Here is a 27,158-nt window from a genome sequence, read left to right on the forward strand (position 1 = left end):
TTAGGCACGGGACTCCTTCTTCGAGTGTGGCTTGTTTCCCAGCAGGGCGTCGATCTCCGCGATGGTTTGCGGCGTCATTTGCGTCAAAACCTGTGATTAGGAAAGGAAAAACAACCAAAAAAAAAAGTTAAAATGGAGAAGCTCTCGGTCGACAACTTTCCGAGTGATGCTTCTTTGCCAGGTTCATAAACTTGGCAGTTTGGTATATGTTTATTGTTCTGATAAAATATCCATGGGCATCTAAAGGCAGAATGGAGAGGAGAGTTGTGTGGTAGCAAATAAAGCATGGCTACCCGCAGGGCGCCCAGGTTCTCCACCAGCTGCTCGGTGGTAGAGACGCCCAGCAGGACGGAGCTGACGCCCTCGCTGCGCAGACACCAGGCTGAGGGGAGGGACAGACGAACAGACAGACTCAGAGATATGATCAACAAATGCTTTTCGAAAGAAAAAAATAATAATAATAAGTTGCACGTCATCGATCCGCATATACAGTATTTGTGGTATAAATGTCATGGATGGTGATGTCATTGGTGTTGCTCGTTTAATTCCCGTTTTCTTGTATTTGCAATAGAATTGATTGATTATTGAGTCTAGAGTATTAAACCAATTTACTGTTGGTTGCACTGGGGTCATTGAAAATATATAGTCTATTTTTGGTAGTATTTTCATTTTCACTGCTGACTGTCCTACCAATTAGTGAGATGGGTAGGTTGTTCCATGGAATGAGGTCTTCTTCAATGGATTTGAGCAATGGAATAAAGTTAAAGGTAGAAAAACCTGACAGATTGGTGGAGATATCAATAGCAAGGTATCTAATGTGACGTTGTGATGGTTTAGGGAAGTTTCTGGGTTACTGCATTCCAGTCTTCCCCACTGAGTGGTAAGACTGTGATTTTGGTCCAGTTTATTGAATAGTCTGAGATAGCTGACAATTTAGATATAAGATTGAACACTTCCGGTAGGGATGATATAGGGTTCCGTAAATACAACAAAAAAAACGTTTGTATACAAACTGATTTTGTGAACAGAGTTTCCTGTTTGTATGCCGACGATATTACTGTTTTGGCGGAAGGCCGCCGCGAGGGGCTCAATAAAGAAGGCGAATAGTGAAGGGGGGAGCGGACATCCTTGTCTTGTGCCGCGTTGCAGACTGAAACGCTGTGAATTGTAACCATTGGTGATGACAGAAGCAGATGGTGAGTTGTACAGGATTCTGATCCAGTGAATGAGTGACTTTCCAAAGCCAAACTTGTTGAGGGTGGAAAAGAGATATGTCCAATTAACTCTGTCAAATGGTTTTTCGGCGTCTAAAGAGTACACAGTACACGGTATTTAAGAACGGCACATATTGCTGGATGAGTGTCTGCCCTTGACAAAGCCTGTTTGGCCCGGGTGAATTTTAAATGGATTAACTTTTTTGAATTCTGTTGATTAGTGTTTTACTAATAATCTTTAAATTGCAATTAATTAGGCTTATGGGTCTATAACTGGAGGTGAGGGCTGGGTCCTTATTGGGTTTGAGTAAAACCGAAATGAGAGCAGTATTCATGTGCGGAGGCATGGTGGAGGTCAATTCTTTATGTTAAGGGACGGGTGATTATTTACGTAATTTTTTCGACGGGTAATTTATTTTGCTAAGTAAACAGCTAAAGCATTTTAATGAAAAAAAAAAAAGTAGATATAACCCTATCTATTTATATAACGTATATTAAATATGGAAAGGGCCAGCTGATTTTGAGCCGACACGCCCACAAACACCAGGTGCACAGAAGCCCCGTCGCTGGCGGCGTGAGCCTACCATTAGTGTGTGCTTCCTGTTGTTGTGTGTGAGCCTTTAATGTACTGGTGTCCCAGTGAGCAGGGATCAGCTGTAAATACCGTGACCCTTAGCAGGAGTAAGCGGGTAAAAAAAAAAAAAAAAAAAGATGGATAACAGCATGTAGGACATCATAAAGTGAATTCAGAGATTTGTTTCTAACCACATTACACATGTTAGAAAGTAATTGCTGAAAACGTGAAAAGACTGTGAACGATGTAGTACTTAATTGTGGAGTTAGACTGTGAAACCGTTTTTCACCATTTTTGTGGCCTGGATTTTTCGGGTGGAGCTAAATCATGACTCGATCACGTACAAAACAGGTATGCAATTCAATACTTGATAATTACAACACAGTCACTTAATTCTATTATATAATTATAGAACCCAGAATCGCGATTGTGGCGCCTCCCCTTGCGGCTGCCTGCGCGAGCACCTTGTGTCGATTACGCACATTTTGGTATTTTTTAGTATTTTTAGAGCTTATAGAGCTTATTGTGCATAATCAACGGGTGTCATGACCTTTCACTGCATATATGTATGACCGTATGTATATGTATGTGACAAATAATCTCTTGGACTTGAACTACATCGGTCATACTCTGCATGGCCCCTCCCCCTAACACTATATAAACACCGGGTTGGAATCGGAGCGTCAGTGGTGAAATAAGCTAAAATTACAGCTCAGAGTTTAGGATAAAACGCTGTTTTGGGAAGAAACACCTGGAGTAAAAGGCGTCTTCAGGGAGATGGTGAACTTATGCCAAGTCATGCCACTGGGTGCCACTCTACTGAACCAATCACATTTCTAATCCTGATGTCTTTTTAATATTGTTGTGTTTTTGTGGTCCTGTTTTTGGGTTCAAGTCTGTCTCGGTCATCACATTACAATCTGGCCCATATGAACCCAGCCGACTCAAACCCTCTCAAGCAGCAGCTGAACACACACCTCATTTGCGGGGGGTCTGCAGGATATGTCCATCTCTGAGCTTGCCGCTCTGAGCCAGCCCGTCGGCCCCTTCAGCTCTGGTTTCTGAGCCACGTTTGCCACCACCTGCGGAGCTTTATTGGGGGTCTCCAGAAGTTTGCAGACCCTTCCTGGTCCAGTGTTCCCTCATGTTCAAGCTTCAGCCCTCTTCTTTCCCCACTAAACAATCATGAGTGGTGTAAATCATATTGCTCCTCTTTGAGAGAGCTAGGGAATGGGGAACGGCTGAGTGGGAGAGCGAGTCCTCTTCCTGTGCCATGGTGGTCTCTTTCCACTGAGTCCTTTTCCGTTGCTGCAGTGAGTAAATGGAGTGCTCCCTTGTTGTTTGAAGTTTTCTACAATAGATTGTCTGCTGGCATTAAGGATGCGTTGGCGGTACGGGAACTCCCGTGGATCTGGACGATGGCAGAAGGAGAGGGCTCACTTCACTTGTTCCCGGGGGCAGCCTCGCCACTACTCTCAGTCCCCACCCTGTGCTCCAGTTTTAGCTCCCAGCGGCCCTATCCAAACCCCAGAGCTCATGCAGCTAGGCCGTGCTTGGCTCTCAGCTGCAGAATGACAGCACCGCCTGCAGGAGAACTGTTGCATGTACTGCGGCCAGAGCGGCCATTATGCGTCCTCTTGCCTAGTAAAAGCCATGGCTCACTAGTCGTCCAGAGGATGTTGGTGAGCCAGACCATGACTCTATATGCCTTCTCGGCCTATGCTCCATGCTGAGATGGTCTGCTCTGGACAAGTAATAAAGGTTTTGGTCTTGGACACCAACCTTATGGACCTTCAGCTCGCCGACCAGCTAGGCCTCCACCGGGTTCTGTTGGAGGAACCCATCAGAGCCACTGCCCTCGATGGTCGTCTCCTGTGCACAGTGACCCACCAGACGGCTCCTTTTCAATTGGGCATATCAGGTAACCATTGTAAGGAGACGCCGTCTAGACTTTGAAAGAATATGCTCGCCTCTCTCTGACAACCACAGTAAGACAATGATCTCGGAAGATCAAACCAATTTAACATTTGGAACTGGCCAAGAGAGCAGAAACAGACATGTCCAGCCTCTGTGTCCCTTCCCCTGCTGTAAACAGCAAGGAACCCCAGACAAAGTGTCTGGATCAGTGAACAACGGCCATTTGTTCCAAGAGATTTACATGACCTGAACTCTCCTGAAAGGAGATCACACGGAAAATGTATCTTAATCAATGTGTAACCACTTAAACATTTTTCATTAGATAATTGTGCAAAGAATGATTACACTACCGACTTTGGGAGATGAATAATAACAAAGTTATATGTTTAAGCTGTCTTTCCATTTGCTGAGCTTGGACGCCCCTAACAGTCACCGTTCGTTTATTGTGTTGTTCGTGTTGTTTATTATAGAATATATTCATCCTCTTGCATTTCAAAGATTCATTCTGTGCGCAATTTTATCCAAGCAGTTAAAAGACAAATGGACATGTACGATGTCCCTTCTTGCATCCCAAAGATTCATTTGTCGTATGTGTTTATGTTCTTGCATTCCAACGATTCATTCACTTATGTTTTGTCAGATTCTAGCATTCCAAAGAAGTATTTACGTGTGTGATTTTGTCTTCTTTTATTTCAAGATGTTTTTAACGAACAGAGATTGAGGATTGAAAGAGATGCGTTGTAAAATTGAGATCATAGAATAGGGTTTTGTACACCTCACGATGAAGAGGAAAAAAACTAAGAGAGCCTTACGAGAATTCCCGGACCCCGAAAACCTCTCACGGACCCCTCGACCAATTGCCGTCAAAGAAGGTCACTTCCAGTTCCGCCCCATCAAAAGACATAAAAATCCCGGAACGCAACCGCTCACCAGTTCCTATGTTACCAAGGATGTTACTCTCTCACGACCATGACTGTTACCTAAATGGACCTCCCTTCCATCTACCCGGTGTAATGGAAAGCCGCCTGTCTTTTTCTTTGTTCTTTTGAAACCACGTTTTGTGAAAAACCACGACACAGCCACGTCGCAGAGACCCTCAGGTAAGCATCGTACCTTAGAAGCTTTTCTTCCTTTTACCTTCTCTTAAATCTGGTTGAAGAACCACAGTTTAAAGTTCCTCCTTCTGGCTCGATTAACTGTTTTGGACCGAGTCACTTTTTCTGTGTTGAACGAATGGACCAGATTCCCTGAAGCCGCCGACACGTCATCAAACCACTCCACGCCATGCCCGGGATAACTCCTGCTGAGCATGTGAGCCGTACCTCGTCATTTTAGGACCCGTCAATACGGAAAGGTCTGTGACCCTCCTCGCTGTTTCGGACCAAACAGCCTGTGGGAACCCCAAGCTTATCAGGTGACAAAGGCGAACAACTCATCAGAGCTCATATGGTGATCCAGACAAAGGCGAACCCTGTGAGCCCTCGATCCCCGGTAAAGCATAGCGACGTGATGTTTTATGATCTCTTTATTTTATTATTCAGTTTAGTATATGTAGTTGCACCTGCCAGGTGTGTATTTCTTTCTTAATGTAAATGAACGTTGTTTTTCTACCTCAACCCTTCTTTCATATTATAGAACCCTGTTATTAAAAATAAACATTCATTGTTTGATTAAGAAGTAGTCGTGTATTTATCTGACATATAGTGTGGGAATTTCCAAATGTAAAAGAATCGGCTTCCCTGAGAGCCGAGGACCTTTGTCGCCGCCCGTGCTGCCGTAAACTAAATTTAATTTTTCCAGGTTTTCGTAAAAATCTAGTGGCGCACAACTTAACTAAAATATAAATATGAATTATAGTTCCCTATCACGCTACACCATTTTGAGACAAATACTTTTCACCGCATCAATGCTCCTCAGCAGCCAGTTATTTTGGGTTTGTGCTTAGGAGACAGAGTTCTCACATAGACTGGGAAACTGTGGCTATCTTACAGTGGAATAACTACTGTCATGCAGTCTGTCTTAAATCAGTCTGCTTGACCACATCTAACCCCACGGTCTCCCCTGAGTTCCCTGACCTTTCAGGAGTTCCCCCTGATTATCTCGATCTTAAGGAGGTGAAGTCTCAGGCCACTGCACTTCCTCCTCACCGCCCCTACTACTGCGCCATCGACCTTCTTCCAGGCTTCTCATCTCCCAGGGGTGGGCTCTACTCGCTGCCATGGAAAGGTACATCAATGAGTTGTTGCCAGCAGGTATTATCCACCCATCCTTATCTCGAGTCGGAGCCAGATTATTTTTCCATGGAGAACAAGGACAAGACCCTCCGGCCCTGTATGGACTACAGAAGTCTCAACGACGTCACCATGAAGAACAGATACCCCCTCCCGGTCATTGCTTCTGCTTTTGAACTGTAACAGGGAGCTCCCATTTTCACCAAGCTGGATCTCAGAAACGCTTACCATCTGGTTCATATTTGGGGGGGGGGGGGGGGGGTGAATGGAAGACTGCTTTCAATACACCCAGTGGACATTACAAATATTGGGTTATGCCTTGTGCCCCTGTTGTCTTTCAGGCCAAGGTGAATATCCGGCTGCGTGATCTGCTGAATGTCTGCGTATTCGGAAAACAAGATGTTTGTCAAAGTGTGAGTGTGAGTTTCATGTGCCAAACTTCTACCGTTGTTTTATTTTGAACGACAGCTAAGTGGCGGGCCCCCTCCCAGCCCTCACATCCCATAAATCGTTGTCCCAGTGGACTCCAGCAGCGGAGAAGGCATTTGGTGAGTTGAAGTCCAGATTCACCTCTGTCCCAATTCTCACCTTCCAAGATCCTACTAGGCGGTATGTGGTGGAAGTGGACACCTCCAACTCAGGGGTCGGGGACCACCCTGTCCCAGAGGTCAGTCGAAGATCAGAAAGTCCATCCCTGTGCTTTTTTCTCTCGTAAGCTGTCCCCCGCTGAAAGGATCTACGATGTCGGTAACCGCAAGCTGCTGGTGGTAAAGCTGACTTTGGAGGAATGGAGACACTGGTGGAACAAACCCTTTGTGGTCTGGACGGACCACAAGAACCTTGAGTACATCCATTTGGCCAAGAGGTTGAACGCTCGTCAAGCCAGGTGGCCGCTGTTCTTCAACCATTTTGACTTTTCTCTCTCCTATCATCCAGGGCCTAAGAACGGTAAACCTGACGCCTTATCTTGTCAGTTTCGAACCTGCCAGTTCCTCAGCAGACCCCAAGGGTATTCCCCCCGCCCACCTGTGTCATCGGTGTCATCATGTGGGACATTGAAAACCAGGTCAAAGCGTCTCACTCTGAAGATGCTTCTCCCAATGCCTGTCCCGAAGACCGCCTCTATGTTCCTGCCACTCTCCAATCTCAGTTTCTCCAGTGGGGCCACTCATGGCGTCTTGCCAAATGCACCCTGGCCCTGTAGCACCAACGCTTCTGGTGGTCCTCTATGGAGGGAGACAATTCGTTGCCGCTGGTCGCATCTGCGCCCAGCAGAAGTATGCTATGTTGTTAATCACTTTTACAAGGCACACATTTCATTCCCCTGCTTAACCTACCCTCTGCTAAGGAAACTGCTGAGATTATGGTTCAACATGTGTTTCGTCTGCATGGCCTCCCAAGTGACCTGGTCTCTGAAGGGGGCCAGTTTACAATCACGATTCTGGTCTGAGTTTTGCAGTCTCCTGGGAGCCTCTGTCAGTCTGTCCTCCGGCTTTCATCCGCAGTACAACGGTCAAGCCAGACAGGTGAACGACGAGAGGGAGACCGCACTACGTTGCCTCTCCTCACGCAATCTTTCCTCCTCGTCCAAACATGTATAACACACTTGCCAGCTCAACTACTGGTCATTCCCCGTTCCAGTGTTCCAGAGGTTACCAACCTCCACTCTTACTTCAGCAAGAGCAGAAGGCCAGTGTCCCATCTGTCCAGGCATTCAGGGACCATTCCCTTTCGCTAAGGTTATAAACCCTGCACCGCCTCCGTCTTCCTCTGGCTATGCAGATCCACCCTCATTCCATGTAGGCACGGTGGCACAGATGGCTGCATTGCACTGCTGCCTCACAGCAAGAAGGTCCTGGGTTCAATTCTCACCTGGAGTGCTGTTGGCACCACACTCCGGAGGGTAATCTCCCAATTAGGGGCCTTTCTGTGTGGAGTTTGCATGTTCTCCCCATGCTCACATGAGTCTCCTTCCTATAACATCATAAGAACCCCAAGTCTGTCTCGGTCATTACACTATATGATTCATAGTGTTTACGTTATTCAATTTGCCTTGTGATTCCGCTCCTTTGCTCGATACATTTTAAACTGCTAGTCGAACTCCCACAGAAGAGAGGCACATCCTACCGATGGCGAGCTGTGCGGCTGTGCAGCCCAGCCTGTCGGCCAGAAGATGCAGCTCCTTGATCTTAGCAAGCTGCCGGCGGCCCTCCTCACTGTGCACCCGCTCCTTCAGCCACTGGTAACCCTGCAGCATGAGATCATCATCATCATCATCATCATCATCATCATCATCATCATAATCATCACTATCATCATTATACAATCATCAACACTATCATCCTCTACTATCTTGAGGGTGATGTTTCTTGTTTATTTTAAGGTTTATTTCTATTGAACATTTTTCTCCAGAATTTGCTCTAGAATTGTAGAGCTTTGATAATATTTGCCCCAATTATATAGATTTATTCAAGTGAAATAAGTCACATTTTAGAGACAACAGGGCTTTTAATGCTCTCCGTTCTGAAAGAAGACATTTCAAGTCATGTTTTTATTATTATTTTTTGATTTATTTTCCACATAAGTAAGATTTTGCACAAAAACATTTTTCTTGTTTTTAGCAAAAAGCATTGAAGAAAAAAATGCATTGTTTTTCAAAATATATAAATTTTTTATTGTTTTCCATTTTTGTGTTTTGTAGCGCATAACAAAAACTTGTTTATTTTAGGTTTATTCCTTATGGGATACTCAAATATTTGTTCAAATATGTTCTATCCGTTATTACTTTATTTCTTATTGCCAACTTGCCAGGTTGTGTTCTGCTGTAACACCCAATTTCCCTCTAGGGATGAAGAAAGTGTCTATCTAACAGTAGCTCACTGACCAGGTATTAAGTTGGTTGAGCAAGCACTGACCCCCTTTGGGGAAATTTGTCCACTCACCTTCATGGCCGCCCTGGAACAGTCTGGAACCCCCTCGCTGTACTTCCCTGTGATGAGTCCACACGCAAGCGGAGACCAAGTCATCGCTCCCACGCCTGAGATACAATGTGTTGATAGATATTTTATTATATTATTTATTTATGGCAGCTCAAATAGGCCATAATAATAAAGTAATAATAATAAAGAAGAATACAAAAAACGGCAATATGCAATTAACCTAAAAATGTTACTCAATAATTTAAAGAAATAGCAATATACAGCAATATACAATAAACCTCTACATCAACAATTCACACTATGAGTGCGAAGGAAATTGTCCAAGTTTGCATACATATATAAAATATATACGTATACTGTGTGTACCAGGTGGAAAACAAAATGGTTCTATCAATATAATACAGTATAATACAAACTTCTTGTGCAGAGCCCCCCCAAAAAGTACAAATGAACAATGTGTGACATGCAAAGTAACGCTTATCCAAAATAACAGCCCCTTAAAAAATAATACAATTTAGGCTTTTTTTTTTTAATTAAAGGCCTATTTTTTTATACATTTATTTTTCTATCTTTCGTTTTCTCACACCCCTTAGAATTCCTCCATACCCCACTAGGGGGACGCACCACAACAGTTTGAATACTACTGATATACAGTAATAATGAATACTACAGCCTTTCACGACTACATATTGAACTTTGAAATTTACGAAAAATTCTATACATAAAAACAGGAACTTTTATTTTGAAATTGAAAGACTGTGCGACATGTAGTCTAGGTCCTAGTACTATGAAGACCCAGTTTGGGGGGTCCTGAGACGCGGTCAGCTCCTCTCCCCTGTGAGGTCCGGACAAATGTCTGTTGAATATCTGACGTGTGACGAGATATTGTGATCGATGCTCAAAACACCCTTCTGTCTTGTGACTGGTCAGGACTTACCGCGCCGCCCCCGCCTGCCCGCCCGCACGCCGGCCCTGCTCTCTGACTTCCACGGCTACAAGGCAGTTTTGCGACACATTTAGTGCGACAAGTGTCGCAAAAGTCTGGGACGGCAGATGCGACGTTTAGTGAAGTTGTAATGACCAATGTGAGAGGTCGGATCACAGATTTGTGCTTGTAATAGAAAACAGCTTGAAGTTCATGTCCATCCAAATATCAAATGTGTGATATGTGTGAATATTTGATTTGAGTGAAAACTTCAGTATACAAGTTCAGGGTTTTGTTCCACAGGTTCTCACTCCCTATTCTACAAGCTCTTGCGGTTTGCAACAAATTCACCTTCATAGCATACCTCATGGACTATCGATTGAAAATACTTTTTTTGTAATAGCAAAAAGTCATTTGAGTGAGTTACGCCCCAGGAACTATAATAATGCTGACGACGGTCAATAAACATGACAGACCTATCTTGTGGTAGAGCTCGGGGAGCTGCACCTCCACCTTGTCCCTCTGGAAGTAGTGGTACTCGGCCTGCTCGCACACCGGGGGGATCAGGTTGAACTGGCGAGCCACCGAGTACGCCTCCTGAGAGACACCGGAAAAACAGAAATGACACGGTGACTGAGTGGCATTTTAAAAAAGGCGGCAAGAGAGAGCCCACAACTTATTTCAATATTAACGCTCTTTAGATACGCCCACACTCACCATAATTTCCATGGCACTCCAGCGTGAAGTTCCCCAGTACATGGCCATTCCCTGGTTTATTACAAATGTCATGGCCCTGACTATCTCTGTGGAGGCAAAACAAAAGGAAAAACGAAAAAAAAGAAAAGAAAAATTAAATCAATTCACTCAACTCGGCCCGAATGCAAATGGAGGTTCTGCAGTGACAGAGAACAAGAATTGATCTACTTCATCATCATCATCATCATCATCATCCACGGCGAGATCTATGCAATAGTATCTACTTCCAAACTGAATCATTCAATCTGAACGGCAGTATAAAACCGCGCGGCGGCCCCCCCGTGGTGCACGGAGGAACGAGAGAAAATGAAAGTTTGAACCAAAACTTTAAAAAAAGGAGGCCTCCACGCTGATTTGATGTGACCAATTCAATGTCATGAAATGTCTTCATTTAAAGTTTCTAAATCCAACCGGATAACGTTTTTTTTTTCCGTTTTGCGGGACCTAATTTGCCACCAATGAATAACACCCAATTGAGAGGCCGTAAAGAAAACCAACAGAAATCCCTTTATTTCATCGAGACATCACCGACGGATGAAACGCAGCAGTCGGGAGCCGGCCCCGACGCACGGCCTTTAGAGTCTGGGGCAACGCTGACTGACCTTCCATGGGACTGTTCACGTCGTTTCTGTTGGCGAAAACAATGTCCACGTAATCCAGCTGGAGTCTCGACAAGGATCCTCTCAAGCCTGTCCACATCCAGATCAATACACCCCATCAATTACTTATCAGAACGTCACTTTCATTGTGAGAAAAAACATTTGATAACAGCCGAATATAAGCCCCTTAATGGGGACGCACGATATATCAAAGAACAACATGTCTGGCTTCTAATTCAGCACATAACCCACCAGAATTCTAATTCATTGCAATTTCCCTCAGCCTTTTTCAGGTAAAGCTTTTCAATATTTTACTGGACAAAAAAGTGCAAAATTGTGTGTAAGATAATGGAAGTAGAGCGGTTTGGTGCGACTGGAGACACACGGCTGTACCTACACTGGAATGGAATGGATGCCTACCTTCAATGATGTGTTTTCTGGAGAGTCCTCTCTCGGTCTCCGCTCTGTGAAGAGATGGAATTGCATTTTTTTTTTTACCCCTCCCTCCATCCAATTAAATAACTAAAGAATGAACAGATAAATTACATATCTTTGATTGCAGTGTACTTACTGGCCTCCCCAATAAATCTTTGTTGTGACGACGTAACTCGAACGTCTGACAAAAACAAACAAAAAAAAAAAAAAACACGGGAGAGTAATGGAGAAAATACATGGAACTGATTGTGCTTTAAAACATCAAATATAGCATCATATGTACACTAAGGGAAAGGATCATTTTATTTATGTATAAGTAAACTTCCCCTACCGACCAAACCACTGGATACGTAGTTGATTACATAAAGATAGGGCTTATTACTTATGACATTTTTTGCGGTCATTTATGAGTTTATTAATCATACTCATCACACTGTACACTATGTTCCATATACTGTCGCACTGAGCCTGGTATTCAAGCGAGTACAAAATTGTCCTTTTTATTAGAATAGACACTTTAAGTTACTTTATGCATGTTCATTTCAATACAGTGTTTATTTTATTGAGTTGAGTTATTTGTGAGATTTCAAATGCTTGGGGCGATTCACAGACTAATAATTATTAGAATTATTATTAATAATAATTAGCCAAGTTTAGAAAACTGTACGACAATCGGGATCATTTCAAACAACATTATTGCAGTTTTAGCCCTTTGTGCTCCGGCAGCAGCTAAAGAACCCATTTTTTTTATGTATACTTTTTTTTTTGTATGAGTTTATAATGTTCTTTTTAGGGGGTAATCAAGCAATGCTTAAAAAAAAATCTGCAAATGCCTTGAAGCAAGGGAAATGCTTGGGTACGCCTGCGACAAGAGCAACATGATTTAATGGGTTTAGACAACTACAGTATATATATATATATATACACAGTATGTGTGTGTGTGCGCGCGCGCGTGCGTGCGTGCGTGAGTGTGTGTGCATGTGCGTGTATGCGTGCGTGTACGGTGGTTGTGAGTCAGTTGGGAAAATTTGTAATTTCACCTCCATCCTTTTTTCTTGATGATATTCCCCAGGGTGATTTCCGCTCTGTGGGGAGGTGAGGACAACACAGCCGGTCACATACACACACACACACACACACGCACACGCACACACACGCACACGCACACACACGGGCTAACGACTGTAACCACTGAATTGGATTATTTCAAAATATAGATTTAAAACAGGAATTCAACTTTGCAATGCTTTATACCATTGTGTGTGTGTATGTGTGTGTGTGTGTGTGTGTGTGTGTGTGTGTGTGTGTGTGTGTGTGTGTGCGCATGTGTGTGTGTGTGTGTGTGCACGTGCGTGCGTGTGTGAGAACCGGAGACGGACCTGCCGGAAGCGTACACCTCGGCCGTGTCAAACAGGTTCACTCCGTTCTCGTAGGCAATGGTCATCAGGTTCTCGGCCATCTGGAAAAAGCGGAATCGGAACTGAGCTGGAAAGGAGGAACTTCGGTCAATCTCAAACGGCCGGCGAGGATCCGCGAAGGGAACCGGAGCGCGGCGGCGCTCAAAAAGAGCCCGAAGTCATTAATATCACAACTGGTACATTTACAACCTCCGGATACAGTGCCGACCCCCCCCCCCCCCCCCCCAAAAAAAAAACAAAAAACCACATGGACGCGGGCGGGAAACGCAGCCTTTCTAACTCCTTCTCGAGGGCGAACCCCGAACCCCGTCAGTCCTGTCCGGGCCGATAAGCAGAGGGGAATGTTGAATTCCGTGACGGCTCTTACCTCATCAGAGATTTGGGATCCGAAGGTGACCCAGGTACCTTGGTCGGAGGAAAGAAAAGAGAGATGCAGTTCATCTCCCGAGATTTTGAACATGAACATTTGTTATTCCGTCTGCAGGTCAACTCACCCAGTCCCAGGCAGGAAACTCGAAGGCCCGATTTGCCGAGGTTCCTGTGCGGAGAGACGGGGGGAGGTTCGTAAAAACCTGGGCAGACGTATTCAGGCGATGTGTACGTTTGGCACGCAGCTCTGTGGAATACCCAATTCTGATTGGTTGACCACTGTAATCGGCGGTCGTTCAGTTTTCTTTGGGAATAATGACCGTTGGTTGTTGATAATGGCCGTCGTCATGGGCAACCACTTCTGGATTAACGTCTTTTAACGAGTTTGGCCGCCACCTTGTGACGCTACATAGAAACAATGACGGAAGACTTGAAGAGACGACTGTGGATATGTCCAAGGTGACGCTAATAACAGTAAATAGGTGAGTCAAATGTCGTTGTTTTGTCGGCCAGATAGTTAGCTACGCTGTTGTGGACTATTTTTCTCAGGGGAAGTGTTACAGAAGCTCTTAAACTAGGCATACAAGTGATAACATCATTATTGTACAATAATTCCTTTCAGACTCCCTTCAGATCCAGATCACTCCCTCAGGGGTTATACTGCAATAGCAACCAGCTGGCTGCACATTAACCCTTACGTACACATAAGTATTCAGGCAGGTATATGACTATTCCATGCATTGCCTGAATGTCCTTTACCGTTGAATGTCTGGGCTTATGAGATAAAAAGGAGCACAAAGCTGAAAATGCCACTGTGGTGTGGCTGAGGTCGACGGACGGCCAGAGCACCAGCCCTCTCCCGACCGGCACATGGCGGATGTCCAGCGGTGGACGGGGAGAAGCAGCCGCAGCAGCCACCGTGGGAAACAGTGGGCAGCTAGCGACTCCTCCAAGCAGCCTCCAAGTCCTCCAAAGCAGGACCATCAGCAGCCCAGCAGCCGGGCCACCCCTCCAAGCAGCCCCCGCAACAACCAAGCCCGGCTACACCTCCACCAGCCAGCACAGCAGCCCCAGGCCCCACGCTCTGGAAGGGAAGAGGGGAGCCTATCTTGTCACCCAAGAGCAGGGTCATCCACAGGCCGTGCTGTTCTGTGCAGGGGTTCCTGGTCTCCTGAAAAGGGGACTGGGTTTGTTTTTGGACACTTTTGTTTGTTACTTGTGGTTGTTTAGGGTACGGTAACCCTGTTTCAGAGTCCAGTCATTTTTACTGTTTGTTATTTTTGTTAGGTATGGAAACCTTACAGAGTCCGGTCCGTTGTTTCGTTAAGGTATGGCAACCCTGTTTCAGAGTCCAGGCATTTTATTGTGTTAGATATGGCAACCCAGATTCAGAGTCTGCTATTTGAGTTAGTGTGAGTTGTTTTTTGCTTGCTTGGTTGGGGGGAGTAGGCTTCGGCCAGGGATTCACCCTGGCCTAAGCTAGGTTCAGCCTTGGGTCTAGTTAATTGTGCCCAGGAGCAGGGATGGCTGTGCACCTGTTGTTCATCAGAGCAATCGATTACAGGTTAAAATCAGCCATCCCCACACACACCCACACACACAGGGGACAGCCTTTGCCAGGGCAACTTTCCATGGCTTGTTAAATCTTGCCACTCTCTCCAATAAACTGGTGTTTTCACCATCGCTGCCTGTGTCTCTGTTTCGACATGAGCCCCTAGAAAAGCCCCTGCGGTGGCGTGGGGCAGGCGGAACGGCCACATGTGGTTCTCAATCTGTTTTTTGGAAGACAGCAGCGAGCGTGGAGCTCACACTTTGGCCAGAAGAGAGCCTCTATGTGGAGGAGAAGTAACGGGGGCTTCACGCTCGCTCTCGTCAGTCCTAATTGGAGAGGGGAGAGGGGAGGCAGCTGGAGAGGCGGCAGAGCTGCGGCGGAGCTCATCGCTCGCCTCGACTCGCCGCTCTGCCAGTCTGTCGCTCGGTGTCAGCCACAAATAGCCAAATGGAAAGAGACAGACTGTCAGAGCGTTTAGACTCAGTCGGAGGGGTCCTGCTTTTATATTCTCTGTTCTATTTTTACAGGTTGACCAGAGCTATTTTTGGAATCCTGCATATGTGAGCATTTGTGTACCCTGGTGCGCGTTTTGGGTGTACGCGTTGTGCGCGCTGCAAAGGTGTTAGTGGGCATCTGTTCGCTTTGTGTGGGTGAAAGACTCAGCACCGTGTCTGTGTCATTACTTAGCGCTCTGTCAAAATAACTCGAGTAATAGATGGGAGAGGCTTTACACAGCGGTACGGACGAGAGAGCAGGATTGGCACGTTCGATTCCTTGTACAATGTTCTGGATCTCTCTCAGAAAAAGCTTGCTCCTCCTAATTTGGGAGTCATTTTTCGACTCTTTTCAACACTAGCCAGAACGGCACATAAATGGGGTGGACTGCATATGAAATTAAAAGTGTACCTTATGGACTTCAACAATTTATGATCCAATTTCGAAGCCAGTCTTCTCGTTATTTTTTTTACTGTGCTATAAATGTGGCGGGACGACACCAAAAGTGGCCAAGTGCCACAAAATGGATCAAGAGATGCCAATTCAGACTAGGTTATCCTAAATTAATTATTATAGGAATTATATAACATTTCTTTTAACCTATAACATCTCAATAATTCTAGATAGATAATTGATCCATTACTGATCATTGGCCAAAACAATGACACCAAATTCAAGTAGAGCAGGTGATCTTGTGTGTGTATTTCGAGTGATTTAGTGCATGGTTATAAATATCATGCTTACATATGTTGGCTATACTGTATATGCTTGTTATTTAGCCCTTGGGAATGCATTCATGCATCTATAATTCTGTGAGTCCTAATAATTCTACGAGAAACACAAAAATACATCTTAGTGCAGCTGTGTATTTATTATTTATTTATTTAGAATTGATTTTATTATTATAATTATAATTATTATTTTATGTTTTTATTAATGTTTATTTAGTTCGTTTTTATTTTATTTGTCATGTTAGAAATGCCACAGCGTGAAAATGAGTCAGTCTTGATGTCTATTTTGGTCGTCTTTAGTCTCGGGACAATATGCTGCTCACTCAGGGGAGGCTCACTGTGGGTTTACTGCAGATCCACTCCAATGTCCTGACTGCCAGTGAGCCCATGTAGACCAGAACTAATACCAAAAATGTTTTTCATGATTGCTGTGTGTCACAAAAAGAAAAAAGAAAAAAGGCCTGTTATTGTTTCAAGGCAATTGAGGATGTGACATTATGTGTGTGTGTGTGTGTGTGTGTGTGTGTGTGTGTGTGTGTGTCGGCTCCCCCCCACCACAACACTCCACACCCTCTGCAGTGCTGCAGTCTGCGAAATTACTATGAGTGAGTCGGGAGAGGTCCGCAGGGACACATGCTCTCTCCTCCCTCTCACCATCTCCTCCATGACATATACATACACACACACATATATATATATACAGATATACTGTAGACACACACGCCGACACTCCAACGACACATCCCCTCCGAAAAGACGACAAGTGGACCGCGTTAGTTCCTTTGACGGGGATTCAGCCGACGTGTGAATGTTAAAAAACGAAGGCGCTGTGCGCCGGGCAGGCTTGCCAGCGTACATGCAAGCACGCTGGTCGACGGCCCTGCGCGGATATTCACGCTTGATGGAAAATGCTACTCGCAAACAGCAGCAGATCAACATACGGCCACGGATGAATGCACTCCTGAACAGGGCACACAAATAGACACAGATGCTTTTTTCTGCGTTCTGCTGCTTCCAGTAGATGTCCTGCTGTCCTGCGAGTCTGCACATATTGTTGTTATTATTATAATTATTATAATCGTCTTCATTATAACCAGTATGCTTAGTTGAAGTTATATGGACGTGGCGATTTTCGGAGTTTCAGTGCCTTAACCTGTACACGCACACACACACATCAAAAAAATGTAGTTGTTATTGGGTGCGGCCTCTGACACCTAAATACTATTTATTGACATATCTGGTGTATGGACTTATTGCCAACATTTTGTTTACCGTTTAATGTCATGTTTATTGCACATCACCATTTCTATCTTAAGTTCAGCTTTCTGCTTCACTGTTTATTTGAAGTTATTTTATCAGGCAATTGTTTTATTCTTGGACCTTTTTATTTTTATCTTTTATATTTTATTGTTTTTCTTGTTATTTTTAGGTTATATTTGTTGTTTATGTTAGTGTACATTTTTAAATGTATATTGTATTGATTTATTATTATTTTCTATCTATCTATCTATCTATCTATCTATCTATCTGTCTGTCTGTCTGTCTATCTAATATGCATCTGTTGAGGGGGAAAAGACGAAACAATCATGTCCAATAAATACATTTACATTTTCAAGGGCATTTGGATATGTAGAGCAATCCACATCCTAAAGAGGTATTTATTTAAGATAAATGGGATCGCTGTCATTTCTTACACATCTTACAGCTTCTGTCCTCCCAACCACCACCGGGGGCCTCCTGAGGGTGGCTCCTGATTTCCAGCGGTCTAAATTCCTCTGATGAGCTTTATAATGATCTGATATTCAAAGTTGGAGAAACATGCTGCGGGGCTTCCAAGTGCTATCGCTTGACCTACATCCTCATGGTAATAATCAGTTTTGTGTTTTCCCGTTACAATGAACTAGTTAGACAACAATTTAGAGGATCTTTTTTTTATTTTTTTTTTTCATATATTCCAGATTTCTAATGAACCTGCATTTTTTTCCTGTGCGTTCACGGCGGAGTGAGGCAAATGCGGCCGTTGAGGTTCCTCTGCCGCCGTGTTAAGAACACATTGTGCAGTCATTCGCATTCCTGAAAACTGTCCCGTGAGGTCGATCTCAGTGGAGAACTGAGCTTGGTACTTATTGGTGGCCATACTACATTCAGTGTTGTTACGCCACGTGAAAGCTCTCCGCCTGAAGACAACGTCGAGCGGTGGAAGCGCTAAGAGACGACGGGGCGGTAGCATGGAGAAGGAGCCTCCCGTCGCTGCTGCTGGTGTCACGTCCTGTGGCTTGACAAAATGTTCTTTTCATTCAGTGTTTGCTTTTTGTACAATAATCGTGCATAGAACGAGTCTATGGCGTTATTGATCATAGTTTTTCTGGGGGCGGGGGGGTTGGACATTAAACTGTTAAGAATCTTTCATTCGATTAGAGCTCACCTGATTTTTTTTTTTTTTTACACAGTGCCCCAATTTATCATGGGGAGAAAAAAAAGTCCAAGAAAGTTTGTTGATTTTTATTTCTTTTATTTTTTATTTCATTTTATTTTTTTATTTTTTATTTTTTGTTTGTATTCCTTTTAAAAGCGCATTGTGTCGCCCTGGTTTAAAATGCGCTTTATAAATAAAGTGTGACTTGACTTGACTTGACTTGTTAGTTAGTTGAAAGCGAATCGGTCATACCGACTTGGGGAAACCTCCACACAGTTCAGTTTGTTCGTAAATATCACCGAAGAAAGTCTTATCGGGGACAGGCGTCCTGATGGCAATTACTCAAATAACGGACTGGAGGAGCTCTGCACGGCGGTGGTTATGTTTAGTGAAGTAGCTTCATCAATCAAGCCTGCTTCACACCTAAAACAACAAACGACAAGAACAAACCCAAAGTCCTTCTCTTCCTACGGAGAGTCGCATTCCGCGACGAAAACAGCTGCGTCGCGCCGCGGTGCCGCCAGGCTCCCGGACGACTTTTAAGCGGATGCGGGGGAAAGCTTGAATAAAAACATATTTTACAATTAACCCACCTCACCCACATCAAACCATCTGACGTTTACTAATCACCACTCAAACCATTTTAAAGTGACTCCACGTGTGAGGAAGTATTTTCTCCATCTCAGGTGATTTTCCTGTGACTTGCATACATCCAGCTACATTCAGAACCATAAGGTAGACAGGCAGGCAGGCAGGCAGGCAGGCAGGCAGGCAGACAGACAGACAGACAGACAGACAGACAGACAGACAGACAGACAGACAGACAGACAGATAGATAGATAGATAGATAGATAGATAGACAGATAGACAGATAGACAGATAGACAGATAGATAGACAGATAGACAGATAGACAGATAGACAGATAGATAGATAGATAGATAGATAGATAGATAGACAGATAGATAGATAGATAGATAGATAGATAGATAGACAGACAGATAGACAGATAGATAGATAGATAGACAGACAGATAGATAGATAGATAGATAAATAGATAGATAAATTGTGATCAGGAGAAAAAGTGAAAATTGGATGGTGAGTACAGAGTGGGACAGAGACAGCAGGGGGAAAGGAGAGAGAGAGAGAGAGTCTAGAAGGGCGGTGCTGCAGGTCTTAATGCCCAGAACCTGACGGCCAGTCCACGGCGGGCGCCGAGGTGGACGAGCTCCAGCAAAGGGTGGGATAACGATCCCAATTCTCTACCGCGCGGCGAAGATCAGAGGAGACTCGCAGCCGCGGAGCGGTAACGAACGGCGACGCCTACTGATTAGGAAATGAGACCGAGTCAAATTAAAGGCACTGCCCAGGGTGTTGCCACTGGCAACGGGCCATTTGCTGCTACAACTGTGGAAGCATTTCACCGCTTCACCATTCACCGGTGACGGAAGTCCCAAGACGGCTGAAAAAATAACCAGGAGGCCCCGGGGGGCCCGCGTTGGCCGTGTGTGGTGGAGGAGGTGACGCCGCTCCCCGCTGCGTCTCCGCTTTCTGCACGAGTACTACACCGAGGCAGCCCCGTCGAGGCGTGCTGGCCGCTTGTCACTCTTTGATCAAACTTTGCTGAATCACCTCGTGATTCTCATGCAGTTATGACACGAGCTACGAAATAACCGTGCGAATCGCTACTGCTCCTACCGGAGATGGACGGACCAGAGAATCATTTAAGAACAACCGTCACCGGAGGCTAAAGGACTTTATTTTACGAGCGTGCGGATCGAGGGAGTGTACCTCGCCCAGCTCAACGCAGCTCCGATTTTATATATATTTTATATAAAATTTGTATTAAATTTTATGTTATATTTTATATATATTGTATAATTGAAAGCCCTCAACTCAGTAGAAACGCTACGGATGATGAGGGCGGATCTCAGGGAATCGGGCATTTCATCCTCCATCAACGTAGACAGTTTGAAAGACGTATAATGTGCACGCATGCAGGTGCTGCAGGCGGCAAGAAGCTGAACATTTGGGATGAAAAAAACGCGTCAGAAAATATCGCGGGGACATCATTTCGTTTTTCCCAACGCTGCACCGCCCGTCAAAATACCAGCGCCAAGACGGATAATAAATACGAGGACATTGATCGCTACCTCGACGCGGGTAAAACGTCTTCCCTGGGTGGCGGTATGCGCAGCGTATCCATATATATCGAATTGGGATCCCCCTATGGCGAGGGAGACCCGGCACTGGCCGGGCGGCTGCCGGCCCTGCACGAGCCGCTCTAAAAGGGTGAAGTCACTGTGCACTTCAACCCAGCGGGTCGGGAACGGAGTCAATTAAACCCAAAATGCGCCGGTGGCGGCGAGAGACTCTCCACGGAAGTGGAACCCCGTCACCCGGCTCCTGGGACTCTCCTCGCGATAATCCGTCCTTTCCTCAGAGGGTCAATTGGCTTGAATCATTTTACCTCCCCTTCTCAGGGAGCTAAGTATTTTCTCTTCTAGGCCCCTTCTACAGAGTCCCCACCGCCGCCCCATCCCGCCTCCACCCAACACACCAGGCTCGTCCTTTTTTGGGTTTTTCATTGTTATTTTTTTGAATGTGCGTTCACCTGCTCACCTGTATTTCATACTGCTGTGGCGCCCGATGGCCTCCTTCATGTGGGCATGGCCTTGCGGAGTCGGCCGGGACCCCTGCACCTCCCTGATCTTGGCCGAGCCTTGGGAGATGTAGTTGCCGTTGCTCCCCTGTCCACTCCCCGATCCTCCGCCCCCCACGCCCCCGCCGGGCGGCGGAGCCGTGCGGAGGCCGCAGAGTCGGTCCTCGCTGCGACTCTTCAGGTTGTGCTCGGTGCAGGCAAATGACACCTGCATCCTGACCTTGGTTTCTATGAAATATCTCTCTGGGGAAAAAGGTTTGCAATGTCTTAAATGTCTGCAAGTGGCCGGCGCTTCAAGTTGCGCCGCTTTTCCTCCGTGGTCAACGCCGCTCGGACAAAGTGCTCAAGCCAGGGAGGTAAGTGATCCTGGCAAAGTGCTGGGGGCCGCCGGCCAAGGATCTGGGCCCAAACTTGACACACACCGAGTCGCCGTCTGCTCCGTCTCCTGTCTGGCGATGCAACCCCTGCGGGCAAACAGTCTCTGACTTTTCACACTGGCGAGAAGCATCGGGGCGAGTCTCCAAAAAGCATCAGGGGGCTGGCGAGCGTCACGGCGGTCTGCAGATGGATGCCGGAATGCTGCGGTTTTTCGGACGGCTCCACAGCAGCCACCCCCTTCGGTGCACGGCAGGGGGCAATCGATTCCGCCCCTGAGAGGGTCCACCCGGATGCCTGGCCTTCTCTCACATACATGCGCAGGCTGCGGACCATAGGGCTGCTGTTGGGTGGAGGAGCTCTGGCCAGCCTGCCGCCCGCTCTTCAGCTGCGCTCGGTCCTGCGAGGAGAAGCGGACCGCGCCGCAGCCGAGACACGGCAGCCGTCGCAGGCATCCTTCAGATGCATGTTTGTCCTCGGATTAAATGGGGAAACCGGCTTGTTCGAAGGAAAAAGGGGGAGGGAAAAAAAAGACAACAAAAAAAAAAGAAGAAGAAGAAGAAGATCCAGCCGACACCATCAGCGTGAAAGCATCCGACTAGCTGCGGTGTGCGTTCACACAGCGACGCGGCACCCGAACCGACGCTGCGTCGGTGCGACGCGCAAAAAGCGAGAGGGTGCGACGCGTCCGCCGGTTGAATTCGTTACCTTCAGTCGGTGTCGTCGGCGACGCGCCGCCCGCGGGGGAACGAGGCTTTCTGGCTTTCCCTCGAGAAATTCTCACGCCACATTGCCAAGTCATTTGCAAAATGCCGGCATTATGTAGAGAGGGGGAGATGGGGAGAGAGGGAGGGAGGGAATATGTATCTGCAGCAGAGCAACGAGGCTCCAGGTCTCCTTCACTGTTCCCTCGGATTAAAACCCGACATCCCTGCTTTTCCTGCAGCAGGAGAATTTAACACGACACAGCGACTGGGGGTGTTTCAGAGGCTCTCTCTCTCTCTCTCTCCCTCCCTCCCTCTCTCTCTCTCTCTCTCCCCCTCCCTCTCTCTCTCTCTCTCTCCCCCTCCCTCCCTCCCTCCCTCTCTCTCTCTCTCCCTCCCTCTCTCCCTCTTTCTCTCTCTCTCTCTCTCTCCTCTCTCCCCCTCTCAGTCTCTCCGCCCCACCCCGCACAGTCTCTGGCAATCTCTCTCTCGCCCCCCTCTCTCTGCCTTTCCCTCTCTTTCTCTCGCTCTCTTTCCCTCTCTCCCTCGCCCCTCTCCCTCTCTCTCTCTGGGTGTGATCCTCACATTTAAATCTCAGTGTGGAGACCACGGTGCGTGTCGTCGTTTCCCTTCGTTCTGGTAAAAACCGAAGGGGGCTCCTGAAACCCGCCCACGGCACCGAGGCAACGCAAGGCGCGAGGCGCAGGACGCGACAGGGCGAGCGAGGAGCCGGGCAGACGTTCCTCCCTCCAGGGCTCACGTTCGCCCCGCTCAAGGTGAAATCACCCAAGTCGCCCCCGTTTGGCAGCGTGACGTGACCTTTCCTTCAAATACGACAGCGTTCACGCCGCGTGCCGACAGCCGGTGGAGTCGGTGGACTCCGCCTGAGCGCCGGGCCCGTACGAGGGAAGGCGTAGTGACGGGCTGTGCGGCGGAGCGTTTTCGGGTTCGGAGCGCGGGAGAGACGCCGGCGTCATTCTCTCCAAAGTAAATTTAGCCGCGACATGAATAGCCTCGCCGGGAGGCAAGCGGCCCCTTTCGGAAACGGGTATTTTTAGCCGCGCGGCTAAAAATACCGCCGATCCGAAAGGCTTTCAAAAAACCGCCAGACAATGGAAGCGGTTCATGCGCGGCCGCGACCTCCTCGACGGCGGCGCGGTGCGGGACCGCCAAACCCGGCGACGCGTGACCTCGTCCCCCTGATAAACAACCTCAGCCTCCCTCACCTCAACCCGCCGCTGCCTTGACATTTCTATGTGCATAATCCGCCAACAACCTCCTCCGTGTCCCAACGCCGGCACGCGCCGGCGGCGGGCTTTTCGGTTTTCGCCCACGCCTCATTCTGGCCCCGGTTCCCGTTTTTTTCTTACGTGCAACATCCTAGAAAACGCGACATCTGCCCCCGGCCCCCGGGAGCGCCCCCGAGACTTTGCCTGGGCTTCGCTCTCGCCCCCATCCGCACGAGCGACCCCGGCTCCGTGGCGACAGCAGCAGACGACGTTCAGGGAGTCACGCCGTCCGAAAATAATATTCAAACATGCAGGCCTAACCACCATCTTAGGGCGTCATCAAAACAACGTACATAGTTTTCGTAGTTGTGGAATGCAGCCGGAGATCTGCCAAACAACAGAGGACCCCAACCGGAGATTGGCTCTCCACTCCTGAACCATCAAACCCATAAAGGGCACCTTAGCCGGTATTTGAAAACTGCGGCAGTAGAGGCGAGGGGACCGGCGGCTCCGTCCCCGCCGGGCAATTTCAAGTCTGCGCGCGAGAGTGAGGGGACGCGTTTCCCAGCACTTGGAGATCGCGACACACAGTATTTTCCACTGACATTCTGACTCATTTTGACCTTGAAATTCGTATTTTAATGCCCATCCACGGGCAAAGAGAACCCCGGAGGCAGACAACGGGGCGAAGCGAAATTAAAGGGATTTGAAACCGAAGCCAACAATTTGCACGGAAAAGACGACCACACAATACCAGGCACAGAAGCAAGGTGAACCGTAACATTTGATATGATATCTGGAGTCGCCGGGTCGGACGGAGCGGAGGCGCTTCACTCCTGATTTACAGAAGTAAAAGCTGCGCACGGAGGCTGATGCATATTCGGAATTTGCATTTGCTAAAAGCCCTGAGTGTTTGCCACGTTAAATGCGCCCGGACGACCCGCACTTGACCACGAGAAGCCATTACCCGCGCATAATATTGAACTCCTCTTTCAGGGCATACAGAGCATGAATTATTTTTTGCTGTTGTCACACGATTTTTATTTCAGGCTTAAATCACTCTGTAACAAGGTCACCCGGCCGCACACCGGGGAGACGCCGCCGCGCCACCCGGAGGCCGGTTTGCGTCTCGGCGCGGGAGTTTGAGCGGGTGCTCTGCTCGAATACGTTCCTCAACGGGGGTCACGACGAGACTTTCATACAAAGAAACAAACAAAAAAAAAAAAAAAACCCGCGCTTTGCCTTCAAATCCCCTTATTTAAATAAAATTGGTTTGCTTCTTCCCCCTGAGTCGCCGCGGAGACCCAGACCGACGCTTTTCCCCGCCCACTCCAGCCCTCATTTCTGGGTCCTTAATGCTCTGCATGGTCGCTGTGCTCAGACACACGATGCACGGCGGCTGTCGAGAGTGGGCCGTGGTGCCTCCCTTAAAGGACTCCCAAAAAGCATTGACATTTCATTTGTCAACACCCAGAAAAAATACCTAGTTAACACAAAAACATATTTTTGTGTTCATGAACTTGATGGATCCAGGCGGGGTCATTGTCAATATCTTGATAAAATATCAAATAAATATCTTCATCAAAATATTTTCCGAAAGATATTTTTATTTAAAATTCTGTATGTATGGTCCTGATAAACATCTTAACAAAAAATATTTACATCAAGATATTTTATTTCAAATGCTAATGCTATTAAATGTGCTTCCCATATTTGGCCCGGTAGTGAACTATGTTTCTGCATCTCTTTCTCAACTCTGCTGTTTTTTGCTGCTGCAACGCCCCGAGTTTCCCTTTTACCGCATCTGATCTCACCTCAAACTACGTAGGCTGTAATCTACGTCAGCCGTTGTCAGTTCTTTACCGTGAAACACGTTGCTGCCAAGGTCTCCGTATCAAGTACGTCAAAATCAAGAACTCGCACATCGCACGCCGCGTTTCCGAAGACAAAACGCCTCGACTGAGCCGAAAACAGCACCCTTTGCAACGGCCTCTCGCCTGCCCACACACGTTCAGCCCTCCTCACCTGTAGACCATGGCGGTGCGCTGGGCCTCGCAGTCGGCCAGGGAGAGCCCGCACTCCCTCAGGTAGAGCTCCAGCTTGCGCCGCTCCACCAGCTTGTGGGCGGCCTCCAGGATCTGGGACGCCAGCGCCCCGGACTCGGTCCTGGGAGCCGGGGCCCTGCCGCTCCGGGCCGCCGCCTTGGCCACCGTGCCCCCCGAGGAGGAGGAGGCCTTGGGCTTCTTGCTGATGCCGTACAGGTCCTCCACCGAGAACTTCCCTCCCTTGCCCCCCCCGCCGCCGCCGCCGCCGCGCCCGCCAAACATGGCCGTCGCAGAGTTTTCCCCGCGCCGATGACAAACTCCCGCCGGCTACTCGAGACAACTGAGTTTCGACATCTGTGTCACGCAGGCAGGATTCCGGTTGAGGCGGCGGTCGATTTCAACCATCCGGGGCCAAGGGCGGGGCGAAGAAAAAAAAAAAAAAAACCTACGGTAAAATATCGCCCGGAGCTCCCGCGAAATACGAAAGAACAAAAAGTTGTTTTCCCTCAGCGTCTGCGTCGAGAGGAACGCCCGGCCGACCCGTCGCCGGCGGGGGGCAGGTTCCGCCGCGACGCGCTGATACGCCTTGCTTCTTTTTGGCTGAAGAGCGCAGAGAAAGCAATCTTTCCCTCTTTATCCCTCAAGAGGAATGAAAGTGAGGGATTTGCGCCGCGGCCCCCATCAGCTTACATTCACCCAGATTAACGCGGGGCCCGGATGGAGACGCCGCGGTCCTGATGTAGACACAACACTTTGAACCGGCTCGGCGGAGGGCTGCGATTCGGCCTCCTGACCTTTTTTTTTTTTTTTTTTTTTCTCGAAAGACCACCTTCCTGGGAGACCGCCGGATTAATTTACCGACACGGGCTTTGCACGCCGTGCGTTCCGTGCTGGAGGAATCCCGCCAAAGCCCATATTTGGGAACCAATCATTAATAATGCGGATGTTACGACCAAGCAGCTAGAGATTAGAACAGCTGGAGCATTCTATTACTTTATGCATCACTGAAGCCTTAAAGACGACAACTGACTGTATGATACGATGATCACAGAAGCAAAAGCCCAGAGGATATCTGCAGTGGACACATCACGGTATGAATATTACGTGTGGATACATTGGCCAGCCCTAATAGGAGACTTATTTTCACGGCGCCACGACAGCTAAAAAAAATGGGCAGTAATGGAAATACTGCAATGGAATAAAAATATTTAAAACAAAACTACAATATATGGAAAAATGGTTCACTGTACAATAAAATACGATGATGTACATTAAACCTCATCATAAACAACAAATACAACCTCAAGAAAATGTCAAAATAAAACAGAAGCGACCCAAAGAATAAACGGGAAAAATGTTGTCGTACGCAACAACTGATGAAATGAAACCAGGGAACCAGAGAGACCAACCTAAAGACGTGAGGGAATTTGATAATGTACAATAAACTTAATGATCAACATTAAATATAAGCCTGAAAATTGGGCCCCCAAAAAAAGAAAACAATATGAAAATCAACCTGACAAATGAAACAGTAAACAGAATGGCGATACTAACGCTTAACATTAAATAAAAAT

General features: G+C 47.1%; 1 protein-coding gene across 2 annotated transcripts; it reads right to left on the reverse strand.

The window, feature by feature from the left end:
* Positions 1 to 25,866, reverse strand: LOC307240565 (voltage-gated potassium channel subunit beta-3; the record flags this gene model as incomplete). 2 transcript variants are annotated; one of them, XM_080014379.1, is made up of 14 exons in its annotated part: positions 1 to 90; positions 294 to 382; positions 8,064 to 8,184; positions 8,879 to 8,973; positions 10,277 to 10,397; positions 10,518 to 10,603; positions 11,159 to 11,245; positions 11,576 to 11,619; positions 11,727 to 11,771; positions 12,631 to 12,675; positions 12,970 to 13,049; positions 13,376 to 13,413; positions 13,503 to 13,546; positions 25,565 to 25,866. In XM_080014379.1, 14 exons carry the CDS (start codon positions 25,864 to 25,866, stop codon positions 1 to 3), a joined length of 1,287 nt encoding a protein of 428 aa, XP_079870505.1. The 2 variants fall into 2 exon arrangements, with proteins under 2 accessions (XP_079870505.1, XP_079870506.1); XM_080014380.1 differs by lacking the exon at positions 25,565 to 25,866 and adding an exon at positions 21,192 to 21,445.
* Positions 25,867 to 27,158: the final 1,292 nt, after the last annotated feature.

The sequence above is a fragment of the Zeus faber genome (genome assembly GCF_960531495.2).
Source record: "Zeus faber genome assembly, chromosome: 14".
NCBI lineage: Eukaryota > Metazoa > Chordata > Actinopteri > Zeiformes > Zeidae > Zeus > Zeus faber.